General features: G+C 46.3%; 1 protein-coding gene and 1 long non-coding RNA gene across 12 annotated transcripts in view; one reads left to right on the top strand and one right to left on the bottom strand.

The window, feature by feature from the left end:
• The window catches only part of aak1b (AP2 associated kinase 1b), a 146,770-nt gene that overhangs the window by 94,095 nt on the left and 24,852 nt on the right, over positions 1–27,823 (top strand). For 2 of the 11 annotated variants that reach the window (XM_085970966.1, XM_085970973.1), the window contains 7 exons: positions 647–873; positions 2,170–2,327; positions 6,626–6,739; positions 8,657–8,752; positions 13,550–13,651; positions 15,252–15,368; positions 17,814–17,924. In XM_085970966.1, coding sequence (XP_085827092.1) covers positions 647–873; positions 2,170–2,327; positions 6,626–6,739; positions 8,657–8,752; positions 13,550–13,651; positions 15,252–15,368; positions 17,814–17,924 — 925 coding nt within the window. Of the gene's footprint in view, positions 1–646; positions 874–2,169; positions 2,328–6,625; positions 6,740–8,656; positions 8,753–13,549; positions 13,652–15,251; positions 15,369–17,813; positions 17,925–24,056; positions 24,159–27,823 lie in introns of all 11 variants that reach the window. The other 9 variants (XM_085970977.1, XM_085970967.1, XM_085970969.1 and 6 more) reach the window with 9 other exon arrangements.
• LOC147097909 (uncharacterized) lies at positions 6,733–10,691 on the bottom strand. Its single transcript, XR_015074241.1, has 3 exons — positions 10,236–10,691; positions 8,714–8,818; positions 6,733–6,867 (listed from the first exon to the last, which is right to left on the bottom strand). It is a non-coding gene; the product is annotated as an uncharacterized LOC147097909 (long non-coding RNA).

The raw sequence follows: 27,823 nt of genomic DNA, 5'->3' as shown, positions 1-27,823 counted from the left end.
CCCCGGACGATTACACGGCTCTCTCTCTCTCTCTCCCCGCGCGATTACACGGCTCTCTCTCTCTCCCCGCGCGATTACACGGCTCTCTCTCTCTCCCCGGGCGATTGCACGGCTCTCTCTCCCCGGGCGATTACACGGCTCTCTCTCCCCGGACGATTACACGGCTCTCTCTCTCTCCCCGCGCGATTACACGGCTCTCTCTCCCCGCGCGATTACACGGCTCTCTCTCTCTCCCCGGGCGATTACATTGCTCTGGGTGGGATGGGGAATGTAGGTACTGTGATGACTAGGGCATCACAACTGTACGGGAGAGGCTGGGTGGACCATTAGGTCTTTACCAATCTGTCATTTTTCTCACATTCATAAATAAGGTAGGGGAAGTGAGACTAAGACTGTCCAATATTGCTTTTGAGTACCTTAATTGGGAGTTGAATATTTGAAAGTTATAGGTTCCACTCACTTTAGATAAGTCAGTGGTGATATCCAGGAAAGCACCTGGGACAGCAGTTGAATTTGGAGATATTGTGGCCCCAACAATTGCCCCTAATGAAGAGGTATTGCAAAGGCGTATTTTGACCAGGGCCTGTGATTATGGGACGCTGGTGATGGAACGCGCTGATTTTTTTTTTGCTGCTTTCCCTTGCAGACCCAGATTCAGCAGCCGCCGCCGGCAGCACCACAAGTGGCACCGAACCAGTCTCCGAAAATGGTGTCGGTGTCACTGACCCCGCCATCGTCTCCCAAGACTCAGCGCGCCGGCCACAGGAGGATCCTGAGTGACGTCACGTACAGTGCGGTCTTTGGGGTCCCAGTCAGTAAATCGACCCAGCTACTGGCAGCTGCAGCCGCCGAAGCTGGTTTAAACAAATCCAAGTAGGTTCAATTTTATTTCTTAAAATCAGTCAGTATTTTGAGTGGCTTAATTACAATTTTTTCCTGTCTCAGTAGAATTACTTGAAATTTTACAAGCATAGAAACCCGGCCATTCAGCCCAACAGGTCTGTCCTGGTGTTTATGCTCCACACGAGCCTCCTCTCGCCTTACTTCATCTCACATTATCAACTTATCCTGTTCCCTTCTCCCTCATGTACTTATCTAGCTTCCCCTTAAATGCATCTGTGCTAATCGCTTCGACTGCTCCATGAAAAAGAAAAGACTTGCATTTCTATAGCGCCTTTCATGACCTCCAGACATCCCAAAGCGCTTTACAGCTAATTAAGTACTTTTTTTTTTTGAAGTGTGGTCATTGTTATAATGTAGGAAATGCGGCGGCCAATTTGCGCACAGCAAGCTCCCACAGACAGCAATGTGATAATGACCAGGTACAGGAAACATTGGTTTATCCGGAGGTTAACTGTCCGGAATGCTCGAGCCACCGGCAAAAATCAGGAGCCGTTTCATTAGGTTTTTTTTCACCAGTCAGGCTCTGCAAGGTCTCGCTGAAACTGTTGCTAAGCTACAGAGACGCTTGCAAGGTACGGCCGACTGTTTAGAAGCTGTTGCTAAGCAACAGGGTTTGTTGCCAGATACAGAGCTCAAAATCTCCGTATGTTTCAACATTAGCACTGGTTTGTCCAGCAGTTTTGATGGGACGGCAACAGCTCGGTCCCGTCGGTGCCGGATAGCACAAAGTTTCCTGTAATCCTGTTTTTTAGTGATGTTGATTGAGGGATAAATATTGGCCCCAGGACACCAGGGGAGAACTCTCCTGCATTTCTTCAAAATAGTACAACCTGAGAGAGCATGTGGTAGGAAGTTCCAAATTCACACCATTTTGGTACGGTGCAAGCGGCCATTCAAGTACCAGTCTGGACGCTAAGTGTTGGCAGGCTGTTCAGCCCAGTGCTGCCCTCATTCTCCATCCATCATCTGTCAAGAGTCAATGCGTAGTATTGAAGCGTGGGAAACCCTAATTGATGTTTTTTCCCGTCTTCCCTAGTCCAGGAATACTGAAGCCAATTGCTGTCCCAACTGATGGCAATTAACTCGGTATAGACCAGGAATCGAACCGGAAACCTTCTGGTCTGCTTGATGCTACATGGGGCAATCCACTTACCTACAAAGCCATTGGGGTGCTCTTGACTGAGTTTATTAAAATGCTAGAGGAGCTTTTATTAAGCCTTAACCAACCAACGTAGGGTATTTACCGTGTGGCCCTGTTCCACTCAGGTCAGCTACGACCACTCCCTCAGGGTCTCCCCGGACCTCGCAGCAGAACGTGTACAATCCTCCTGATGTCTCTACGTGGAATCCGTTTGCCGACGACAATTTCTCCAAACTCACCGCGGAGGAGCTGCTCAACAAGGACTTTGAAAAGCTCAAAGATGGTGAGTCCGACTTTGAATAGATGTTGTGGGGTATTGATCTTGAACTTGATTTTATTCTTGTGAAACGCATGTGAGCGGTTTAAAAGCAGGAAGAAACCGAAGGAGGTAAAGGATTCTACGGTTCAGAGGTCCTGGGAAAGGCTGAGATACAGTCGAAACAATCAGTCTTTGAATATTAGCATTTGGACCCACTGTGTGCTATTTTAAAAGGCATGAACCTGTTTCAAATGAATCAACATCTCTGCTCATAAAGCAGACAAAGAAATTTCACGTGACAAAGTTAAGCATTCGAAGGTGCTTATTTCAGCACATTGGGGAAGAACAGTGAATCTTTATCTTCAAGCGAACAAGAGGAAAACGGATAGGAGCAGCAACCATTAGCGCATTAATGAGAGATATTGCAGCAGTTTGTAGTCTGACATTTGTACAAAGCAACGATTTATGCTTCAGTGGCACTTATCTGCACGCAGATGTGCTGCAGTTTGTATCCGGTTCTGTGGTGGTTCGCAATTCAGGGGTGTACAACGCAATCACTTCAGACAGCGGTCCCACTGAATGGGATGTGCAAGCAGAATGCGCACTCCAGATACTGGAAGGCACCTGGGATCGGTGTCTGTTTCCATTGTCGGTGGGCTATCGACACAAGTGCATCCGGTGTGACTGATGCAGCTCCAGTAATGCAGCAATTGCTGCAGCAGCAGCCAACAAGGTCTTGTATCAGCGAGCTGTGGAGGCGGGGTCATTAAATGCAATTAAGGTGGAGTATAAAAGCAGGGAAGTCCTGCTACAACTGTACAGGGTATTGGTGAGACCACACCTCAAGTACTACGTGCAGCTTTGGTCTCCTTATTTAAGGAAGGATATACTTGCATTGGAGGCAGTTCAGAGACGATTCACTAGGTTAATTCCAGAGATGAGGGGGTTGACATGAGGAAAAGTTGAGCAGGTTGGGCCTATACTCATTGGAATTTAGAAGAATGAGAGGTGATCTTATTGAAATACATAAGATACTGAGGAGGCTCGACAAGATAGATGCAGAGAGGATGTTTCCCCTCGTGGGGAAATCTAGAACTCGGGGCACAGTTTCAGAATAAAGGGTCGCCCTTTTAGAACTGAGATGAGGAGGAATTTCTTCTCGGAGGGTCGTAAATCTGTGGAATTCTCTGCCCCAGAGAGCTGTGGAGGCTGGGTCATTAAATATATTTAAGGTGGAGATAGACAGATTTTTGCAAGATAAGGGAGTGAAGGGTTATGGGGAGCGGGCAGTGAAGTGGCTTTGAGCCCAAGGTCAGCCCTGATCTTATTGAATGGCGGAGCAGGCTCGAGGGGCCAAGTGGCCTATTCCTGCTCCTATTTCTGATGGTCTTATCTCTCCCGTTGACTTGGTGATTAAATCACAGCGCTGCACTGCGTCGAAGCTCTGGTACTTTTTAAATTCGAGACCCTCGGCGCTTTTGTTGGAAGATTGAGCTTAATTTGAACAAAAGCAAACTCGCGAGTGGTCTGGCAGACCTACTGTTGGGGATGGGACCTCCCCTTGGGGATCCTTCTGCTGGTTGTCACTAGAGCACGTGCAGTTTACCTTTCTCACCATGTGAGGGCACCCTTCAGAGATTGGTTTTGGAAAAGAGATTGATTTGGGCAGGAAAAAAACAGAATGGCTGAGTCACGCCAAGAAAGTTTTTTTTTAATTCTTCAGTACTTGTACAGCGCTTCTCAAACAATAAAGGTTGCTGTGCTGGACAGCAATGGGCATGGAGTAGGAAGGGCGCTCGGGGAGGTATCTGAAGGCACAAAGGTGTAGGTTTTGATTTGAAGGGAGGGAGATGGCCATACAAGGGAGCAGAGAATTCCAGAGAGCAGCGGTGTTACGGCTGAAGGCTAGGCCATGGCTGGTGCAGCAGAGCAGAGACCCAACAGATCAGAGCTGGAGCAGAGTGAAGGGTTGCAGTACTGAACGAACCATGACCTTGTAGCTAACCTCATTCCTTTCCATTTACATACATAAGACGTAGGAGCAGGAGTCGGCCATTCGGCCCCTCGAGCCTGCTCCGCCATTCAATATGATCATGGCTGATCTGATCTTGGCCTCAATTCCACTTCCCTGCCCGCGCCCCATAATCCTTGACTCCCTTTATCGTTCAAAAATCTGTCTCTCTCCACCTTAAATATATTCAATGACCCGGCCTCCACAGCTCTCTGGGGAAGAGAATTCCAAAGATTCACCAACCTCTGAGAGAAGAAATTCCTCCTCATTTCCGATTTAAATGGGTGCCCCCTTATTCTGAAATTGTGCCCCCTAGTTCTAGATTCCCCCACGAGGGGAAACATCCTCTCTGCATCTACCCTGTCAAGCCCCTTCAGTATCTTATGTTTCAATAAGATCCCCTCTCATTCTTCTAAACTCCAATGAGTATAGGCCCAACCTGCTCAACCTTTCCTCATAAGACAACCCCTTCAGGTGTGTTACTTTACACACCTTTTTTTGTCTGTCTGTCTTTGATTTTCTGGTAGTCCATTTGGCCTTCCCCCTCATTTGTTTTGAGCATTCTTTTGAAGTATTAGTTTGTCGGACGCGACTGCTGCCAACGAAATGAAGTAGTTGCGCGCGCAGTTCCAGTGGGGTTTTTTTTTGGCTGTTCTCGCTGGACTTCCCAGATTGGTGAGCGAGAAAGGAGATGGGGAGGGAGTGGTGCCGAACTGAGCCGCGTCAGGAAAAGAAAAATTTTAAGTTAACATTTCTGCGCAGCATGCTTCTGCACAGCTTCCAGTTCGTTGGCAGCAGTCACTCTGTTGTTTGTAACTCGATTTGTTTTTTTTCTCCACTTAATGTTAAAGGAAAGAAAGAAGTTGCATTTGTATAGCGCCTTTCATGACCTCTGGACGTCCCAAAGCACTTTACCGACAATGAAGTACCTTTTGAAGTGTAGTCACTGTTGTAATGTAGGGAATGTGTTTACAATCTATATTAATGACTTGGATGAAGGGACCGAGTGTACTGTAGCCAGATTTGCTGATGATACGAAGATAGGTGGGAAAGGAAGTTGTGAGGAGGACACAGAGTCTGCAAAGGGATATAGATAGGTTAAGTGATTGGGCAAAAATTTGGCAGATGGAGTATAATGTGGGAAGATGTGAGGTTATCCACTTTGGAAGGAAGAATGAAAAAGCAAATTATTATTTAGTGAGACTACAAAATGCTGTGGTACGAAGGGATCTGGAGGTCCTAGTATATGAAACACAAAAAGTTAGCATGCAGGTACAGCAAGTAATTAGGAAGGCTAATGGAATGTTGTCCTTTATTGCAAGGGGTATGGAGTGTAAAAGTAGGGAAGTTTTGATGCAACTTTACAGGGCGCTGGTGAGACCGCACCTGGAGTACTGCGTACAGTTTTGGTCTCTATATTTAAGGAAGGATATACTTGCATTGGAGGCAGTGCAGAGAAGGTTCACTAGGTTGATTCCTGGGTTGAAGGGGTTGACGTATGACGAAAGGTTGAGCAGGTTGGGCCTATACTCATTGGAGTTTAGAAGAATGAGAGGTGATCTTATGGAAACATATAAGATTCTGAGGGGGATTGACAGGGTAGATGCTGAGGGGATGTTTCCCCTCGTGGGGGAATCTAGAACTAGGGGGCATAGTTTCAGAATAAAGGGTCGCCCATTTAAGACGGTGATGAGGAGGAACTTCTTCCATCAGAGGGTGGTGAATCTTTGGAATTCTCTACCCCAGAGAGCTGTGGGGGCGGAGTCATTGAATATATTCAAGGCGGAGATTGACAGACGTTTGAACTACAGGGGAATCGAGGGTTATGGGGAGCGGGCAGGGAAGTGGAGTTGAGGCCAAGATCAGATCAGCCATGATCTTATTGAATGGCGGAGCAGGCTCGAGGAGCTGATTGGCTGACTCCTGCTCCTGTTTATTATGTTCTTATGTAACGCAACAGCCAATCTGCGCAGAGCAAGCTCCCCACAAACAGCAGTAAGATATTCATCGATTCTCAGAATCAAGTGGGTGCTGTTGTAATAAACTTAAAAATGACCTTTTGCCTAAAGTGCTTGTATTTTAAAGGGAAGTTTATTTCTCAAGACTGCCTCCCTTTACATTTTTAAAACAGCATTTTTAGCCTGTTTAAATTGCAGGTTACGTTAACGACAGTGAGATATCTACTGAATAAGAAAATGCAGAGATCAGTTGACTGGTGACTGTTTATCATTGTGTTGACATATTCGTCCCCTGATGCAAATACATTCATAAAAGACGGACAAAAGCTTAAAATTGTTTCTGGATTTTACAGGTAAGGTTGAGCAGACCAATACATCCACGGAGAGCCTGATACCAGGGCTTCCCCCAGCACCGGTGCAGTCGCAGGCAGATGCTTTTGGAATCGATCCCTTTGCCTCTGAGACAGGTTAGTGCACCAACCAATCCTGATGTACTCTCGTGACTGTTGTTTTCGCGATCCGAAACGGTGCTGCATTCCGTGGCAGAAAATACAGGGAATGTCTTAACAGCCGGTCAGGTCAGGTCAGGCAACATCTGAAAGAGAAAGTCCGGTTAACGTTTGAGACGACGATAATTTATTCATCACCTTACCCAAGGGAAGCGACTTGAAATGGAAAAGAAAATGAAACCGAGACTGTTTTCAGGTTAGGTACAACGTCCCCTGTAATTTGTGTGTGGGTTTTTTTTTGGTGCATGGGCCCTTTAACCGCGCATACGCAGTTATTTACATTGAAAAGCCCGTGAGTGGCCTGCGCGGGATCTCCAGTCCGCTGCGTGGCCGGGCAACTTAGCGGGAACGTTGGTTAGGTAACGTGAGGAATTCAACAAGCGGCTTTAAGCACACTTGGTTTTGGTAAACCACAGGCATAATTTCTCAAGTCGAAAGGGTTTGTATAACGAGATGCGTCGCTGTGCAGACGTTCCAAAGTAATTTCCCCCCGCCACTGTCGACTCCCTAGTGCAAATTTGTCACCGATTCCCAGTAGACTGCAAGTGACCCTTTTCAGCTTTTGTAAGGCTTGAAGACTCGTACAACTGCTCTCAGGAGTTTAAGGAAAACTCCAAGCTGAGGACCTGCAATAAGCCTCTGCTCCTTTTGTCGGAGAACCCCAATCCAGATTCAAAAAGAAAATGCAAGGTATTCAGCCACCAGTCGGGATGATGTTCCATTGCTGAGTCTCTGCTCCCAGCACTCTGTGCTGTCAAGTAAACAGCAAGGTGCTGGCAATCCGGGGACGTGCCCGAACAACATATTTCTTTTACCCAGTCTTGGAGATCACTGAAAGATACTTTTCAGAGTAGCGATCTTGTGCCGGGAACGTTTTTATTCCTTTTAACTAAAGTTTGATTGGGAAATATATTTGATTTTTCCAGGTAAATAATGAAGAATAAGATCTTTATTTAATGGGCCTTCTTTCAGAGCTGCAGATGACTTTCCTGCCTTTCTTGATGGTATAAAGTTTTTCAGAGGAAGCTGTTGGGAATAATCTCTTCCTGTATAATATATAAAAAAATAAGCTGGATGATCATGACTTGAGCTAAACTTTGACATGCTGACTATTTCTGGATGGTATGGATAAACCAATCCAGCCACAGACTCGTGTGGAGCATAAACACCGGCATGGACCGTTTGTTTCTCTGCTCTAAATACGACACACGAACTCTGCGACGGGCTGGCTGGGCAGATGGGAAGCAAGTAAGTCATTTGGTGGTGTATAATTGCTTTCTGTTTCCTTCCCTCCCTCCCTTGCTGCTCTTTCTTACCTCCACCTCCTCCTGCACCTCCTCCTCCTCCTCCTGCACCTCCTCCTCCTCCTCCTGCACCTCCTCCTCCTCCTCCTGCACCTCCTCCTCCTCCTCCTGCACCACCTCCTCCTCCTCCTGCACCTCCTCCTCCTCCTGCACCTCCTCCTCCTCCTCCTGCACCTCCTCCTCCTCCTCCTGCACCTCCTCCTCCTCCTCCTGCACCTCCTCCTCCTCCTCCTGCACCACCTCCTCCTCCTCCTGCACCACCTCCTCCTCCTCCTGCACCACCTCCTCCTCCTCCTGCACCACCTCCTCCTCCTCCTGCACCTCCTCCTCCTCCTCCTGCACCTCCTCCTCCTCCTCCTGCACCTCCTCCTCCTCCTCCTCCTGCACCTCCTCCTCCTCCTCCTGCACCTCCTCCTCCTCCTCCTGCACCTCCTCCTCCTCCTCCTGCACCTCCTCCTCCTCCTCCTGCACCTCCACCACCTCCTCCTCCACCACCTCCTCCTCCACCACCTCCTGCATCTCCTCCCTCCCTCCTCTCCTCTGTCTGCCTCTCTCTGCTCGATTGGTTCAGCGGAAAACTCCATAGAACTGTTGGTTCCGGATGCTGCCGTCCCGCCAATCAACATACCTGATCCTTTCACTCCTGTTGCATCATCTGAGCCGCCAGGTAATGAGTGCCGAGCGCACCTTTCCGTCCCTTCGAGAGTTGAAGCCAGTCAGTCGAGACCCCCTCCTGGTGGGGAGTTAACAGGATCTCAGGTTACCAGCATGTCCAAACAGAACAAGGCTGTTATTTTTAAATATATTAGCAGTTAACTGGCGCTGACGAACCTTTTAAAGGGCTTGTTATAAATTTAATAGTTGTCAATTGGCCTTCATTTTATCTTTTTCGAGGTAGTGACCCCACGACTTCCCTTCGTTTCAAGGCTGCCTCTCCCCACCCCCACCATCTGAACAATTTCCACAGTTTTTTTAATGCATATTGCACTTCTATTTACTGAGCAAGTAGAATAACTTCCAGCTTCCAGGGGCCCAAAGCAGCCCCTCCAATCCCCAGCAAATTTAGCCACGCCTCGGGCCTTTGCCTTTGAAGACATTTTCCGCAGGCTGGAAGATCTGAAGTTAAGATCACTCTGATATTGGCGGCTATCAAGTGGAGAGGGAGAGACTGGTAACGAGCATTTTGGTATTTAACTTTCTGCACTCGAGAATTATTAAATGCTGTGATGGACTGAACATTTGAAAACTTAACTTAGCCGGATAGAGCCATGATGACGACACATCATGGGTCGTGGCTGGGACAAAAGGATGCTGCTGGGGACAAAGATTAAGATTTTGATCCTCGGAAGGCTTTTTTTAAGGTTGTGAAGTATCTCGGCGGGGGCTCCAACTATTTGTGTGTCTCCTTTTTATCCCGTCTGTTTTATTGGAGGCAGTGTGATTATACCTGCTGCTTCGAGCACGCTCGACGGTGTTAAAAGCAGCTGCTGCCGGCCCACGCTTTCCATCAAGCAGCAACCTGCTTTAGAAGGCACTGCCCTGTGAGGTTGCTGCCTCAGAAACCGCGTGTAGCACAAGCTCGAAGCTTTCGGAGCATCAGAGAAGGCCAAGCTCTGTGGCCGTGCTTGTAGTTGAAGGCAGTAATGCTGCGAACTTCAGTGGAAGCTCGCGATTCTTTCGACGTGCCCCTCGGTAACCCTTTCCCTCAGACTGCCGCTAATGTTTTGGGACTCGACCTTCTCTCCAGTAAGCACGCTTTGGGAGACGCGAGGTGGGGGGGTGGTGGGAAATGCTATAGAGTGATCGATCCCCTCTCTCTTTTTCTCAAGGGAACAAGGAGTTTGGTCAGAGGTTTGGGTGTCCAAAAGGTCTGCAGTGAGGAGGTGGGATATTTCACCCAGAAGTTTTAGGAAAAAAAGCCACTTGAATTTGACTGCAGCTGCCCATTAATTTGCACTGAAGCCATCTTCACAGGCCTGTTTAGCTGGCTGTAATTCTTGGAAATCAAATAAAATTAGCCTGGAAGCTGTCAGTTGGTCTCGGAAATTGTAGTTTTAAATATCAAAAGCTACGACCAGACTCTCTGTTTTAAAAAAAAAAAAAAAAAAAAAAGTTTTTAAATTGCCCTTTAAAAAGAAAGATAGACTTACATTTCTATAGCGCCTTACACGACCACCGGACGTCCCAAAGCGCTTTACAGCTAATGAAGTACTTTTTGAAGTGTGGTCACTGTTGTAATGTAGGAAATGCAGCAGCCAATTTGCAGAAAGCAAGCTCCCACAAACAGCGATGTGATAATGACCAGATAATGTTTTTTTTTGTTATGTTGGTTGAAGGATACATATTGGCCCAGGACACCGGGGATGACTCCCCCTGCTCCTCTTCGAAGTAGTGGCCGTGGGGTCTTTTACGCCCACCTGAGAGAGCAGACGGGGGCATCGTTTTAACGTCTCATCCGAAAGACGGCACCTCCGACAGTGCAGCACTCCCTCAGCACTGCCCTGGCGCGTCAGTCCTAGCTTTATGTGCTCAAGTCCCTGGAGTGGGACTGGAACCCACAACCTTCTGACTCCGAGGCGAGTTTGCTACCCACTGAGCCATGGCTGATAGAGTCTTGAGATCCTGTAACTCTGGAATGTTTTGGATTTTTGTTTCCTGTTGGCCTGAAATTCTGCGTTGCTGTTGAATAAACTGTTAATCATGTCGGTGCTAAATCAGTCACAGAAAATCAATATTAGACTTTGCCCTATGGTTTGAACTAATATTGTCATTATTATTGTTGCGACGTTGGACATTGATTGTTAGAATGTTAGCCATTAACTGATGTTTGTTGTGACCTTTTCTTTATGAAGCCAGTACAAATTTATTTGCTCTTATTTCCCCTCGTTACATGTATTGGGACCATTTGTATTGGGAGCCTTTCTTGCTTCCTTCTAATTCTACCAAGCTAGTTAAAAGGGAAGCGTCTTCTACTTTTTCATCTCAATTCCAAAAGGAAAGGTTGAAGCACTGTTGCTTCATGCTGTCTTCCGTGAAACCCGTGAGTTGGCAGCAACTTGCATTTCCCCCTTGAGGTGGCGTTCTGTTGCAATGACTTGATAAATGGGCATGACTGGCTTTGTGTTGATGCTTGGTGATGTAAGAAAACTACTAGGCACTTGGTCTAAGCGTTAAACAAAGCTTTAATCAACTGTTTTACAACATGGAGGTCTAGTTGTGTCCTTCACTAGTTCCTGTTAAGAATGTCCTGCGCAAGCTGGGCCCGTGCCCGAGTATTTATACTCTCCCTGGACAGCGCCACCCACAGGCCACTCAGTTGATTCATGTCACTTGGTGTTTCTGATCCCTCCAAGTGGAAAGCGCTCTGCATTCACTGATTTGCCATGACCTCTTGATAAAGCGAAAAGAACAAGGCAACTCCACGATCACAAGCTGGGCCACGGCAGGGGAATATGAGGTTCTGCTGCAGTAAGCGCATGCGCGGGCAATGCTTCCCGCAGCCCACTCCTCCTATCCAGAACCTTACATAATGGCTAAGTTGTGTCACGATCGACTTGGGTGTTCTGTGTAATGCTCAGGATTACATCAACTTTACCATTTCATAACATAAGAAATAGGAGCAGGATTAGGCCACTTGGCCCCTCGAGCCTGCTCCGCCATTCAATAAGATCATGGCTGATCTTGGGCTCAAAGCCACTTCCCTGCCTGCTCCCCATAACCCTTCACTCCCTTATCTTGCAAAAACCTGTATCTCCACCTTAAATGTATTTAATGACCCAGCCTCCACAGCTCTCTGCGGCAGAGAATTCCACAGATTTACGACCCTCTGAGAAGAAATTCCTCCTCACCTCCGTTCTAAAAGGGCGACCCTTTATTCTGAAACTGTGCCCCCGAGTTCTAGATTTCCCCACGAGGGGAAACATCCTCTCTGCATCTACCCTGTCGAGCCCCCTCAGAATCTTATGTTTCAATAAGACCCCCTCTCATTCTTCTAAATTCCAATGAGTATAGGCCCAAATGACCTAAATCACTGGATGGATCTTTTGGCTGAATAGTTTTGATCCTGTGACAGAATGTTTGGCTCAAAACGAGTAATTTTAAGCACATGGTTGAATTCCTTTGAAGTATGTTGTCTCATTTAAATCTTGTTCAGGAATATCTTGGGGGGGGGGGGCCTTTTCCTTCTCTGAACCCAACGTAACAAAAAAAGATGGGTGGGACCTCAGTGACACCTAAAAGTATGGATTCCTGTGCCTCCAATAAATGTAACTTAAGTTAATCAGACCAAAGGTCTCGGGATCAGTCCCTGCCTTGTGTTCCACCGGTTGGCCTTGGCTGGGGTGGCAGCAGGGAATGTGACAATTGGCCTATGCAGGGGACGATCAGCTCGGATTCCTGTTCCTGACTGCGAGCCAGTGCTGGCTGTGGCGAAGTGAGCAGACGATCAAACTTGACTGTCGCTCCCGTCGCCTGCGGTTGAGCAGTTGAATGGTCTATTGTCACCAGAACGAGGTCGGTTGGGCGATTTATGCCGATTCTATGGTGAGTACGAGTGCAGAAGACCCATGCGTCAAGAATTGACGGCGCTACAGTTAATCTATGAAAGCACTTTGCAGCAGGAGTCACTGGATTGTGATCGGGAAAGTAACCCCCCCCCCCCCCCCACAACCCAGTGTAAAGATTGCACCCACTGGACACTTGTCTATAGCCAGCTTGTCTCCCCTGAATTAAACCACGGTAGATTGTGAGATGCCAGTGTTTGACGGAGATCGATTTTAACGAACACAAAATGACCAAGAACACACTTTCTTCCCATCCCCTCCCTCACCCCATTCCATTCATTTGGAAATAGCACCATCTCTGGAAGCTACAGCACTCTGCTTATATTCTAAACGATGTGTCTCTCATTTATTAAGAGCTGGGTGTCTGAGCCACTGGTTTACAGTGACTGAATAAGTTGAATTCTTTTTTTTTTCCCATTACATAGAATTTCGGGATTTTTAACTCGTCTTTGCGGGATCGCGATCCGTGATTCCATCTGGCTCTCCGTGCAAATGGAAAACCCAGTGGTTTCATTGTCACGGCACATGCGTAGAATTCTCTTAACCGTATCACGATTATCTTTCAGTAAACCTGGAATAACCTTCCCATCGTTATTTTACCATTCACTCTGAGTGCCAAGGGGTTCCAGTGCATTGCCAGCATAACATCTGGCGTAGAGGTGCGCGCAGAGAGGATGCGACAGAAAGGGGGGGGGGCCTCTGAATCACTTGTAATCGAGTGACTCCTTCAGGTTGCTCAAGAGTTGTACAGCTTAGCTCATGACGTGGCCTGAATCTCTCGATTAGCCTGTGTTTTGTTAATTATCCGTGGTGCCAATAATTCAGTACGTTTGCTGTGTTGCCTATATGTCATCTTTTATCTCTCGTTTCATTGTTCTTCTCTCCTTCGCCTCTTGACACAGAAAAGCTCATTGAAGGTCTGAAGTCTCCTGAGACTTCATTTCTGCTCCCTGACCTTTTACCTCTTGGTGACCCCTTTGGGAGTACTGAGGATAATATCAATGGTAAAAAAAATCTCCCAGGTGCTTTTTTTTTTGATGTGCATGATCATATTGTAGGAATCTGGAGTATTTTCAGCCGTTAAAGTTCAAACCCCTTTGGCGTCGAGAGGGAGTGTGTTATAAATCAATAGAATATCAAAATTGAGTGTACACGTGGTTGATTTTGAAATATTCTGGACTTGTGTCTAATGTTGTGTATCCCCACCGGGTACAAACATTAGGCTATTCAGAGGCCCCTGTGCTTGGCATATTGAGTGAAGATGAAAATTTTCTGTACGCACCACACACAGCAAGGACGTAACCGCGACGTCAAAGCTGCAGAATAACAGGAAAGAGCCTCTTTATCTGGTAAGGTAACGTACGTCTGTGGCGCTGCCGTGAATTGGCCAATGCAGCCGCACAACTGCTGCCGGCTTGCTGGCTTTTCCCCAAATCCAGTTGTGTAAAACGTCCGTCATCCGTACTTGGGCGTTGAGGTTGAAAATGCTCTTGTTCCTATTCTTTCACACATCCACTGATTCTGCTTGTGCCTTTATCTCTGCAACAACGTGTGTGTGGTCTTGTGACTTCTCGTGAGCTTCTCGCCCTGTTCTCCATTTCCATTGTGTGTAGCATCTTTCTGTAATGGGTGGTGGTGGTGGTTGTAGTGTGACCGTCAACACTCTATTTCAGTGCAGCATCAAGTGTTTCGAGGCGTACCCAGCTGCAGCAGTAGCGCGCCTGTCGGGATATGCATGCATTGCATGGGCGCTTTGATGGATTTTCTAGCTGTCAAAACCATGACTGTAACTTCTCATTTGCTCCTCAGCCCTGTGTGTGACTTGAAGAAACTGTCCATTGCTGATGACTTGGGTTGTTCCTTGGGTGACGCCAATTGTCAACAGGGTGACGCACGTTTATTTTATAGAACTCTCAAGGGAAGATGGCACAACAACGTATTTGAGTCTCATCCCCGTGACTCTCTACGTTAAGAAATAGTTAAAATTAACCTCGGTTAAGTTATTTTTTGGGGGGGGGGGGCGGGGGAGAATATTAAGGGAATCGAGGGATATGGGGATAGTGCAGGAAGGTGGAGTTGAGGTCGAAGATCAGCCATGATCTTATTGAATGGCGGAGCAGGCTCGAGGGGCCGAATGGCCGACTCCTGCTCCTATTTCTTATGATTCATCTGTCCGTTCCGCACTTATATTAAAAATCTGCCGATGAATTATGGCCTATTGCAGAATGCTGAATCTCTGCAGCCCCAACTTAAATGAACTATCGATTAAAAACCAAGAATTCTTTTTACAGAACAAAACATAACCCTGATGCACAGTTCTGATGAGATTAAAGGAATTCAGTTTTAAGTTTTATCAAACTCCTTTTGTTACCTTCCTTTGAGAACGATCCAAAGAAATTTAGTTGCCATGTCTGCATTTTTATTAATAGTACAAAGATTTAAGGGCCCCTTGAGGAAGAGTGCAAATTATCTGCAGTTATCCAAAGCTGTTGCCTGTTTTCCTTTGCGCTCTGTGGCAGCTTGGCGGTGTTCTTGATGCACCTTGATGTTCTTTTACTGTCTGCTTGCTTTTAATTCTCCTGTTTGTGTGCTCTGGTTGAAAAGGAAAAGCTGAGATAGCGGTGGGAAATCTCATACCTGGATTTGAGCCCCCAAAGCCTCAGCGACTGGCTCCACTACAGGCGGAATCGTTGGGCGCTGTGGCCGTGGTAAATGCTTCAGGTTGGTACGCGCGTTCCAGTTAACCTTGGGCGCCTGCTGTCACCACAGCTTCAGATTATTCACGTTTTACGCCCCCCCCCCCCCCCCCCATTCTCAAATCGGCAACTCAGTGTTGCCGTCACGGAGTGATCTTCGCAGCTCCCCTTCGTCCCTCCCCCCTCCAAACTTGCACCTGAATCTCCCCTGCTCGTCTCTTTCCTCGTGCCTATCTTTTTTTGCTCCCTCTTCCTCCCCTCTGCTTTTTGCTGCCCTTCAATCTTTCAGACTAGGGAAGCCAGCGGAAAGCCTTTTGAAAATAACAACTTTTAGTTCAGTTTTGCATCGGGCAAAGCGAGGGGGATGCCAGTGGTGCGGAAGAATACATATTTTTCCTCTCTGGCACCCTGTGTCGGCATAAAGTACTCCCAAGTCAGGTTTAGGGGGTGCCTTCGCACTATAGCTGTGGGATTGGTGCTAAGTAACGGAGGGGCACCTGAAGTGCGATCGAGGGGAGGGTTTTTTTTTTTTTAAGGAGACCTTTGAAAGAGTGGAGTGAGGTGGCAATGTGGTGGGATTTGGGGAGGGAGTTTCACAGGGCAGAGACATGAGGGGAAACTTTTTTTTCCCGCAATGAGTGGTGAGGATTTGGAATGCGCCGCCTGATGGGGTGGTGGAAACGGATTCAATAGTAGCCTTCAAAAGGGAATTGGATAAATAGTTGAAAGAGAAATAATTGCAGGGATGTGGTGAAAGAGGCGGGGAGTGGGACAAACTGAATTGCTCTTTGAAAGGACCAGCGCAGACTCGATGGGCCGAATGGCCTCCTCCTGTGCTGTACTATTCTATGATTCTGGGACATGTAGTAGTTCTAAGTGTGTTGGGTGGAGGAAACATGTCGGGAGGAGCAGAGGGTGCATGTGAGGACATTTGGCTGGAGGAGATTGCTTAGGTAAGGCAGGACAGGGCAGGCAATGGAGGGCTTCAAAAGTAAGGGTGCAAATTTTAAAATCTAAACCAGCTCTGCCAATCATGTCATCAGTTAGTACAATAATCTTTCAAGCAATTTGTGCTGAAGGGGGGTGGGGGGAGGGGAAAAGTGAAAGTTGAGTTGATCTTGATTTTTAACAGGTTCACTCACTTTCACTGCCTGTGCCGTTGTGAGGCACCAATCTTGCTTATAGTGCAGAGATCACTCTGTGCTGGTGAGCAGCACCAGATGTGCTGCACCGACAGCAGAATCAATCTCAAACATGCGCGTACCGTTAACACTGCATTTATACTGCAGCTACTGCTCCAAGATCAATAGCTACAGTATGGGTTGCAGCCAGGCAGTATGAGTGAGGTAATATCTGGCCAAGTGTAACTAATGATCATTCTGCGCATGTGCGATTAGAATTTAAATATTGAGACAGCGAGGTTGAACGTCTGCACTGTCTGAATTAAATGAACAGCACACTCTGAATCGAACTTGGCACTGCACTGGCAGGAGACCCCAAGCAGTGTTAAATTGAAGCAGTATAAAATGACGGCCTTTGCAGTGATGCTAACGTTGTAGTATAAAAAGCATCTTGGGCTATTGATCTGGTGAGGTACATGCAATGTGAGACGGGCTTTACTTTCAATGCCGATAGAGGGAGAAAACAGTCTCAATATTGAATCATTTGAAGCAAAATTGAGCTTCAGAAAGGGAATAAATGAAGAGGACAGATTATCGCTGTTGTGGGAAGGCTGTGTCGAGCTCTGAGTTGAGTTTCATCGCGATCCAAACATCGACACTTTGCCACGCACCACATTCTGAAAATTGTAAAGTACATTTTCAAGAAGGTGACATATTGGAACGTGATTGGATGAAGAGATTTACTGATGGGGGGCGGGTGGTGGAAAGTTAAGTTTTGCACATTTTTTGTCTGGTGTAAAGTATTTTCTGCTGTGTTGAAGCAATTTTTTCCCAATTTATAGTACGAGGAAGAAGTTTTTTAAGCTGGTACACACTGCAGCCGGCGTACCGTGGCTGCAGTGTGTACCATCTACAAGATGCACTGCAGCAACTCGCCAAGGCTTCTTCGGCAGCACCTCCCAAACCCACGACCTCTACCTAGAAGGACAGGGGCTTGGAAATATATCGGCCGATCCTTCATCGTCGCTGGGTCAAAATCCTGGAACTCCCTCCCTAACAGCACCGTGGGAGCACCTTCACCACACAGACTGCAGCGGTTCAGGAAGGTGGCTCACCACCACCTTCTTAAGGGCAATTAGGGATGGGCAATAAATGCCGTCCTTGCCAGCGACACCCACATCCCATGAATGAATTTTTATAAGAGGATAATTGGGTAGTGTTTCCCACGGGTAGACTTGCATTGACGAGTGAATTTTGAAACGTGTCACTGTAGGTCGTGGAGTACTTTACTAACCATTTGCTGTGTTTTCTCTTTCCGTTCCTCTGCCTTGCATCTGCCTCTTGCTCAGACTCTCTCACCGGAGGGGACTCCATTCTTGACTACTCTCTCCTCTCTAACCCCGTGACTGAAATTCTTGATGAATTTGCTCCTGTAGTTTCATCTGGTCAGGTTAAGCCAGGTAAGAGAGTCCAGTCCTGTTACTTTTTCCGAAGTCTCCCGGTAGTTTTACTTTTCATTCTTTGTGATTTTTAAAAAAAATTCCCTGTGGTTTTGGTCTCTTCACAAAATGTCGATGTTTGAAAGTAATGGTCCCTGTTTGAATACTTCACCGCAAATTCTTTTTCCTGGGATGGGGGGAATGTCCTATGAGGGGAGATTGAGTAGACTAGGCCTGTATTCTCTAGAGTTTAGAAGAATGAGAGGTGATCTCATTGAAACATATAAAATTATTACAGGGCTTGACAGGGTAGATGCTCGGAGGATGCTTTCCCTGGCTGGGTAGCCTAGAGCCAGGGGGGTCACAGTCTCCGAATAAGGGGTCGACCATTTAGCACTGAGATGAGGAGAAATTTCTTCACTCGGAGGGTGGTGAATCTTTGGAATTTTCTACCCCAGAGGGCTCAGCCGTTGAGTATATTCAAGGCAGAGATCGGTAGATTTTTGGATATTAAGGGAATCGAGGGATATGGGGCTAATGCGGGAAGGTGGAGATGAGGTAGAAGATCAGCCATCATCATATTCAATGGCGGAGCAGGCTCGAGGGGCCAAATGGCCTACTCCTGCTTTTATTTCTTAAGTTCTTCAAAAAAGACACGCACAGTACCTCGAAGCTGCATAGTGTAGCGCGGGTGGAATTATTTTTAAGGTTTTCGAGCAAGCTACTTGGCTTTCCACAGTCGAACCTCGAAACAAAATGGAACCCAAAGTTCATCTACTGGTATGGGGGAGAAGAGCGAGATGTCCCCATGGTTACCAGGGCTTCGATTGAAACCAATGTCGCGTTCCTGCTATGCTTCTGTAAATCTTAGTGATTTTTATCTGTCTCTGATGGCCGACAGCCACAAACTATACTGAACATGTTGCTGGATGGGCTTGTATTCAGTCCTGTATCCGTCAATGAAATTGATTAGCCTGAGGTGCTTTCTTTCCTTCCATTGTGTCACGTGAAATGATTTTAGTTGAAAGGAACAGTTTTCTCAAACTAGAGGTGTTCATTGATCGTGCACTTCAGGGCGGATCTGTGGGCTGATGGCTTCCTAGAAGCTCTGAACTGAATTTTTCTCATGTTGATCGAGTTGTACTTTCAATTGTGTTAGCTGCACAACCACAACAATTGATAGTTAAAGGCAGGCATAATCATTGCATTGCTTCTCCCTTTCTCCTCCCCCCCACCCCCTTCCTCCCATCTTACGGTGATCGATTTGACTGAAGACACTTTGATTTAAAGAAAGGTTAACATATCCCTACTATAAACAACATTCAGTTCCTTCTCCTATCTCCAGTGTGTGGGGGAAGAGATGAGGCATCAAGCAGATACTAATATTCCTATAACCATGAGTCTCCCTTAAATGTAGATGAGAGAGTGCGCTGTGCGTTCTTCTGCTCCCATTGAGGATGACTTATTGACATGAAGGCAATGCACACAAGTCTGGGGGAAAGGTTCCCAATCAGATCCGTGGCTTTGTCCTTTTGTAGGAAGTTTTCCTCTGCTTCATTGGATCTTCCTATACGGTACATTGGTGATGGCATAAGAGAGTAGGCGGCAAGGGACGGTGGTCTATTTAATTTAAAAATGTCTTCACTGTCACAGAGTGCTTGGCTTCCAGTCGTGGCAGGTTTTTTTTTAACCTTCATAGTTTGCTGCTATTGACGGTTCATGCGTTGTGCTCCAGCCGTCACCTAGTGATGTAAAGGAGGTGAATGTTGTGCCTCCAGATACATCCAGTGGCAAAATTTCAGCTTCCTGACTGCTACCGTCAAAGGTGACAATCATCCCCATCAGGACTGCAGTGAGATCTGTGGCCACGTTGCAAGTAAAAAAATTGGGAGAGATTATCTGCGATGTAGCGAGATTGGAAAAGCTGGGATTGTTCTCCTTGGAGCAGAAAAGGCTAAGGGGAGATTTAATAGAGGTGTTCAACATTATGAAGGGTTTTGATAGAGTAGCTAGGAAGCAGCTGTTTCCACTGGCAGGAGGGTCGGTAACCAGCGGATACCGATATAAGGAAATTGCCAAAAGAGCCAGAGGGGATATGAGAATTTTTTTTTTTTAACGTACAGGAAACTTTTTTTTATCCGGCACGGACAGGACCGACGTGGTGCCGGTTCATCAAAAATTCCGGATAACCGAACGCTATAGCAAAAGATACGGAGCTGAGAGCTCCGTATAAAGCAACAAACCCTGTAACAATGGCCACAAGTTGCAAGCGTCTCTGTAGCTTAGCAACAGCTGCAGCCACACCCTTGCACAGCAGCAAATGGAGGAAGGCAAGTAATAAAAGTTACCTGAACCTACTCCTGAATTTTGCCAGTTAACCGAGATTTCCGGTTATTTAGGTGCCGGTAAATCGAAAGTTTCCTGTAGCGAGTTGTTAGGACCTGGAATGCGCTGCCTGAAAGGGCGGTGGAAGCAGAGTCAACAGTAACTTTCAAAATGAAATAGGATAAATACTTGGAAGGGGAAACAATTTGCAAGGCTATTGGGGGGGAAAAGAGCAGGGGGAGTGGGGCTAATTGGGTAGCTCTTTCAAAGAGCCGGCACAGGCACGATGGGCCGAATGGCCCCTTTCTGTGCTGTATCATTCCATGAATTGCTCATCAGTCAGACGTTCTCTGCTTCAGCTCCCTGCACTCCAGTTGATGTAAGAATAGGTCTGAATGTCTGTACATGTGTGACAGCTCACTGTGCACAGGAGTTTGGAAGGCTTCTGCATCTTGCCATGCAGGTGTAGCAGCTGCCAGTACCAGTTCATTGATTCCCTCCCGTTTAAGGCCATGGGATATGTGGGGGGTTTTTTTCTTCTCTCTCTTCACAGATGTCCCTTGACATCTGTTTCAGCTCGGCTCACATCCTTTTAGCTGTTGAAATGACGCTCGTCGCTGTATTCTGTCTCCCGAGTCTGAGGCGCTGTTTTTTGTGTTGGCGGAGACCCGAGCTGGAGTACAGTCCAGCGCTGCGGCTGTGAAAAGCTTGTGTACCTCCGAGGATTGGCCTCTGCGTCGTCGCTTTGCGTGGCCTGTATCTGGGCCTCACCCAGAGTTAACGGGTTTGACGGATCGATTGATTTTCGCTGCAGAGGTGAAGTGCGACTGATGGCATGGCAGGATGTGCGGTAACCAGCCGTGAGTGGGACAGGGTTGGGGGGCAGGTTTCTAGATGCATCTTATTTTCTTAGGTTCTGCTGCTTGCAAGTCATTAATTCTGTATATGCCTTTGTACGGGATTGGTTTTGTTCAAGGTCCACTGCCCAAAATGTTCGTGACATTGCAGGTCAGAAGAGTCCATTGTTCCCAAATAAATTGAAGAATGCTGAAATGACATGCTGCACTGTTGGTTATTTACATTGCCTAGCACAACATCTGGTGTCAAAGCCAAGTAATACTGAGCTCTTGCCAGCACCAGGAGATTGAAAGCAGAAAATAAAGTGTTAAAATAAAAAAAATTTGGTGACCTGTTCAGAACTCCGACTTCTGAAATAAGTGGCCTTTGCAATGGAAAGAATGTGCTTCCTCGCTTGTTCTTGGCAGCGTGACTCCCCTCACTGCCCTCTCGCCTTCCTCACGCCCCCCCCCCCCCCCCCCCATGACCTCCCATCCAGTTTGCACAGGTACTCTTCTTCCACTCCCACCGAGTCGCCACTCACTCCCTGTTCCCAGCTCCTTGCCGCTTTGCTTAGGGATGCGTCTCAGCTGCACGTTGTCAGTGAAGTCTTGCTCATCAGGAATTTGCTTGAAGCAGTTAGATCCCCCCCCCCCCCCCCCAAGTGAAGCAGCAGCAGCAGGAAGCAGTCCAGAATGGTGGCAGGAGGCAAATTGGGGAGCAGAAGATGGAAGAGTTTCACGAGAGAGAGGGGAGAGGATTTAATGGCATCGCTGACTCTTTTATAGATCCTTTAATACAATTTGAGCGTCAGGATGTCATTTGGAAAGGAAATTTTTTGCTAATCGAGGTTCACTGAAGCTTCCTTTACCATTCAACTATATTAAGCAGCCCCAATCCAAGAAGCGCACCCTCTTCTCTCAATGCACCAGTATTAATTATCCCATTTCCTGTTTTTGAATGATGACACTGATATAGCGCTGGTTTGTGCTGAATCATGGGTATCTAATATTGTGGACTGCACCCACAGGGAATTGGGTGGACGCTGGTCCAAGTTCTTTCCATGTTGGACCTTCAAGGCCAACAGAGAGAGAGAGAGACTGGAGACTTCTACGTCAGGCCCTAAGCTCTGGAATTCCCTGCCTAAACCTCTCCGCCTCGCTACCTCTCTTTCCTCCTTTAAGACGCTCCTTAAAACCTACCTCTTTGACCAAGCTTTTGGTCACCTGCCCTAATTTATCCTTATGTGGATCAGTGTCAAATTTTTTGTCTTAAAATACGCCTGTGCAGCACCTTGGGACGTTTTACTACGTTAAAAGCGCTATATAAATACAAGTTGATGTTGAACCTCGGCTAGATTAGACATCTGGTTCCTGAGGTGAATGGACAGCTTGCAAGAACAGGATTCTAATTTAGCAAGCATTAATTCCTAGTATAAAATCGCAGAGTTTGGTCCTACCCAGTCTGACCTAGATACTGTCTGTGGGGAATGGAAATTGTCGGATTCTTGAGTGATTAAAGATGATTCGTCAGTTTAACCCTTTCAGAAGCATTTCTGTGGCAAAGTCTAAAAAGTTATTGACTTAACGTTGTGACTTTTGACCCATGGCGCTTTAGCAAAACAATGCTGTGCGAGAGAAAAATCTGTAGGAAACCTTGTGTGAAGATCTTGCATGAGCAAACTTGTAAGCGAGGAAAATCTGGATGGTAAAACAGAACTAACAGACTCGGGTGTTAATCCCAGATCAATAGTTTATTACGAGTGCACATGGGAGAACCACCTCAGCCAACCCCAACTGGAGGCACCGTTCTCAGAGGAAAAGTGACAATACAGCTTAGTTTATACAGTTTATTAGACAACACCCACTTATCACTAATGGGGTGTATACGTGGGAATATTGATACTTCATTGGTTTACATGGTTAATCAATCAACTACTAAGCCTGTCCTTCGAACTCGAGTACCGCCTGAATACGTCAGTAACAAGCTTATGGGCTGCAAAAGCATCATTCTAACTTTGCATTCATGAGCTTATCTCTTATTCTTGTTATCAAAAATAGGGAGGCAGGCATCTTCAGCACGACATGGCCTTGCTGAACAAAGCCCTAGTCAAAAGGGCCAGCTGACTCTTCTCTAAGACCTGTGCTAAAGTCTCATCAATGTGCCTTTGTGCCTTATCTCTTTCAAGAGGCCTCCTCCAAACATGTACTCGGGGTAATTTACGAGCGGAGCTTTGGAATGTCCTTGGTCATCTACTTGTTAGTTTAAAAGAGTTAATATAGCCAAGTATCCCATGGTGCTTTGCGTTTCGTCTTCCAGCTAACAAGACTAAATGGTACCTTTCATATAGTTTTATACCAGTCGAATATTGAGGACCCCTTTATATCCCTTCAACCAAATTTTATCCTAACAAAACTGCATTTGGAAAAACTGCAGCAGTCAGAGGGTTAAGCAGTAACATACCCCAGGTGACATTGGAGAACAGAGGATTGTGCCTCTTGAGTGACTCAAATGGTGAGATCTGTACCTTTTGTAGAACTGGTCCTTTACAAGAAAGCTGGGGAACGAAGGGGACAGAGAGATTGTTTCTTGTCCATAGAATGTTGTTGCACGAAGGCAGTGGCCACGGGAAAAGAAAAAAAAATAAACTTTCAAAAATGTCTGCAATATCGGTGACTCGGCAGAAAAGTAGTTCATCCGGTCATTGACTCCTGAGTTTCTGAAAAACAGGGAGGCTTGCAACGTTGGAGCGCTCTGCAGAGGCGAGAGCTTCAGTCGGTGCCAAGGGCAGTGTTGGGTGTACTCCGTACTGTGTTGTAAGTTGTCCACTACGCTTGGCTCAAGTTTACAAAAGTTTTAAGTTGCGAAAGGTCCCATTTTCAGCCACCAGCTTTGCCAGATTTAAACCCGTTTCTTCCTTGTTTTAATAGTAACCTTTTCTGTTGATCTTGCCTCTTACTATCCGTGCCTCCTCCATTTTACATGCTGCAGAGGATACTAACCTCATCTCAGACTTTGAGATCTCTGTTAAAAATGACAAAGTGGAAGAAGACGAATTTGATCCCATTCCTGTGTTATCAAAAAATTCACAAGGTAAGCTTTGAATTAAAACATATTCGGTGTTGTACTTGCCCTCTTTCCCCCCCCCCCCCCCTTTGTTTACATTCTATGTGCCTTTCATTGAACCGTAGGCCAGGAGAAAAAACGATGCAAGTGTTATTTCAGAAATGTTGATCATTCAGGAATCCCTGCAGTCCTCTCCCACACCTACACTACACAAACGCCCCAGTCTTAACTTCGTAATTCCTCTTTTTTTTGTTGCATCTCAAGTTCTCCGTATTTCCTCGTGTGGAATTTGCCAGTTCCGACTAGCAAAGCTCTGATTGAAGCCTCGTATCGACTTGCTGAAAGAGGTTTCAGCATTGATATTCTGATCTCCGACTGGATGGTTGGATTAACAGTATTGCCCACCTGCCAGGACTGGTCTTCAAAATTTGCGCATACTTTCATGGGTCTTTATCTCTAATATAGGATGGTTTCTCTCGACACATTTCCACCCATCAGCACTCCGCCTTTGGAACAGGGTCTGTGGTCAAAATGTGAAACATAGAAACATAGAAGATAGGAGCAGGAGTAGGCCATTCGGCCCCTCGAGCCTGTTCCACCATTCAATGCGATCATGGCTGATCATCCAAATTCAGTACCCTGTCCCTGCTTTCTCCCCATATCCCTTGATCGCTTTTAGCCTTAAGAAATATATCTAACTCCTTCTTCTTGAATATATTTAATGAATTGGCCTCTACTGCCTTCTGTGGTAGAGAATTCCACAGGGTCACCACTCTCTGGGTGAAGAAATTCCTCCTCATCTCTGTCCTAAATGGCTTACCCCTTATCCTTAGACCGTGACCCCTGGTTCTGGACTCCCCGACCATCAGGAACATCCTTCCTACATCTAGTCTGTCTAGTCCTGTCAGAATTTTATAAGTTTCAATGAGATCCCCTCTCATTCTTCTAAACTCCAGCGAGTATAAGCCCAATCGACCCAATCTCTTCTCGTACGTCATTCCTGCCATCCCAGGTATCAGCCTGATGAATCTTCGCTGAACTCCCTCCATGGCAAGAACATCCTTCCTCCGATAAGGCGACCAAAACTGCACACAATACTCAAGGTGTGGTCTCACCAAGGCCCTGTACAACTGCAGCAAGACATCCTTGTTCCTGTACTCAAACCCTCTCGCTGCGAAGGCCAACATACCATTTGCCTTCTTAACCGCCTGCTGCACCTGAAAGGTCACAGGGAGCGAACAATTTTAACTGTTCAGAAAGGCAGAGTAGTTATTTGCCTGACTGAAGAATTTTCAGAAGACCTTGAGCTGGGAGGAAGTAGTGAAATCTTGGCATCTTTGCTATCTTTTTCCAGCTGTTGCCTTAAAATCTTGGCAGGTATGAGATGGGTATGGATGGTGGTGGAGCACCCACCTTGAAGTCGTCCTCGCAAGTGCAGTGTAACTTCAGGCCAGATTCTTGGAGGTTCGGTCCAGTTCCTGCGTCAAGAAGGTGTCCTTAACATCAAAATCGTGGACCACAAGGTTGTTGTGCATCAGCCTGTACTTAGGGTGCCAAGTAGGCCCTTGAGTTGGTCAATATGTCTGAAGTTGATTAGCTAGAAATATCAGGTGAAATCGAACCCCTGTCCAGGAAATCTCTTGGCAGAAACACCAATTTGAAACCATTTTCCTCAACCATGTGGAACTATAAGTATTTCTGGTAACTCTTTGAATGAGGACAATTCCCTTACGAATACCATCATGAAACGATTTTCCTTTGCCTTCAACATTTCCCTATAATTCTGTTTCCAACTTCACCACTACAATGTACCATTTGGTAGAATATAAGTTCATTTTTTTTATCTGACCCGTGCAGTCAAACTTAATGAAGTTCTGGACAGTAGGACTTTATTTCAGTGCGTCAAACCAGCGATTTGAAGATGTGAAATTTCATGAAGCTATCTGGCCTAGCCTAAACAAATGGTGATCTCTACCTGTTCATTGGTTCTGACCTCAACTAGTTCCCTGATGCAAGCTGCACATTCTTCAGTTGATGAAGGTCTTGAGGAGTTTGTTGACTTGTGATGAGTTGGGACCCTTCTGAATGTGGACAGACATTGAAAAGGATGCGGTTCCACTGCCCTTCGGTATTTATAACTCAATAGCTTTTGAGATTACTTTTTTCGTCATTTTTCAAGTAGCTTATGTTTTGTGCGTGTACATGTGCATGTATGAACGCACACTCTTAACTGCTGTTAAAGTTTCTGCTCATGACTTAGTTCTGGACCTTAACTTCACAACTATGTACTGTACCATTTGGTGGAATGTTATTTTTCGTCTGACCAGAGCAGTCAAAATTAGTTGAGTTCTGGACAGTGAGACTGTCCGAGTACATCAAGTTACGAGCTTTAAGCTCAGTATTTTTACCATATATCTGACATACAGATGAAGCTATATATTCTGAAGATGCAGCTAAAGTTGTGTACCATCTTTTAAGAATTTGGTCTCCAGACGTTCCTTGAGAAATCCATCTTTGAAGCTGTGATGTGCTGTTTTCACCAGAGCGACAGAATTGAGAAAGTCGAGCTGCTTTCTCTTGATAAAGCCTCAGATATTCCCCCTCACCAAATTGTATTGTCACTTGGATTTTAAACATGTATGAACTGGCAAATTGTCAACAACCAGATCAAGTGAAAACTCAATCCACACAAATGAAGAACGAATTAACTTGGATTTATAATAGCACCAGTCACAGGCGTAGGATGTCCCAGAGCGCTTGGCAGCCAATGAATTTCTTTAGACGAGTTTTTACTTTAGACGTCAAATTGTTATGAAGGCAAGTGCAGCAGGCACAAACAGCGATGAAGTAAATCACCAGGTCAATCTTCTTTGTTGCTGGCTGAGGGATAAATGTTGGCCAGGACATCAGGAGAACTCCCCTGCTGTTGGAATAGTGCCAAGGGTTCTTTTATGCCCATCTAAACAGGCAAACATGGCTTCGGTTTGACCTCTTATTCAAAAGACGGCGCATCCCACAGTACAATGCTCTTTCAGTACTGCACTGGAGTGTTGGCCTAGGTTATGCACTGAACTCCAGGAGTGGGACTACAACTCACGATTTTCTAACACCAGCGAGAATACTACCTAATGTCAACAATGTGAATGAGTTCAAACACATTTGGAAGTGTTATAAAGAGTTAAATGTTACATATATGCTCACGGCAAACACCAAGATTACAAAATAACAGAAAACGCTGGAAAAACTCAGCAGGCCAGGCAACATCCGTGGAGAGAGAAAGAGAGTTAACGTTTCAGGTCGAAGACCCTTCGTCAATTCAGTTCTTCGACCTGAAACGTTAACTCTCTTTCTCTCTCCACGGATGTTGCCTGGCCTGCTGAGTTTTTCCAGCGTTTTCTGTTGTTATTTCGGATTTCCAGCATCCGCAGTATGTTGCTATCGTACCAAGATTACAAAGGCTGCTTTGCCGCAGAAGATGCGTACATTACAGTCTGGTGAGTTCAAACCTCCAGATGGCTCCCTCCTTCATCTTCCCTGCGGCCAATACAATGTTCTTGCTTCTAAGCTTGGCTAAAAGGCCATTACATCACCTCTTCAATGACTTCTCCCATTCTTGGCTCTATTCTAACGTCTTATGGTCTCGAGTTCTGCAGAAAATCTTTGGCCTTTTAGGGGTCAGCATGACCCAAAAG

This window comes from Somniosus microcephalus, chromosome 30 (genome assembly GCF_052327205.1).
Source record: "Somniosus microcephalus isolate GS21.2 chromosome 30, FLI_Smic_1.0, whole genome shotgun sequence".
In the NCBI taxonomy this organism is placed as follows: domain Eukaryota; kingdom Metazoa; phylum Chordata; class Chondrichthyes; order Squaliformes; family Somniosidae; genus Somniosus; species Somniosus microcephalus.
This window is presented reverse-complemented; position numbering and strand designations above follow the sequence as displayed.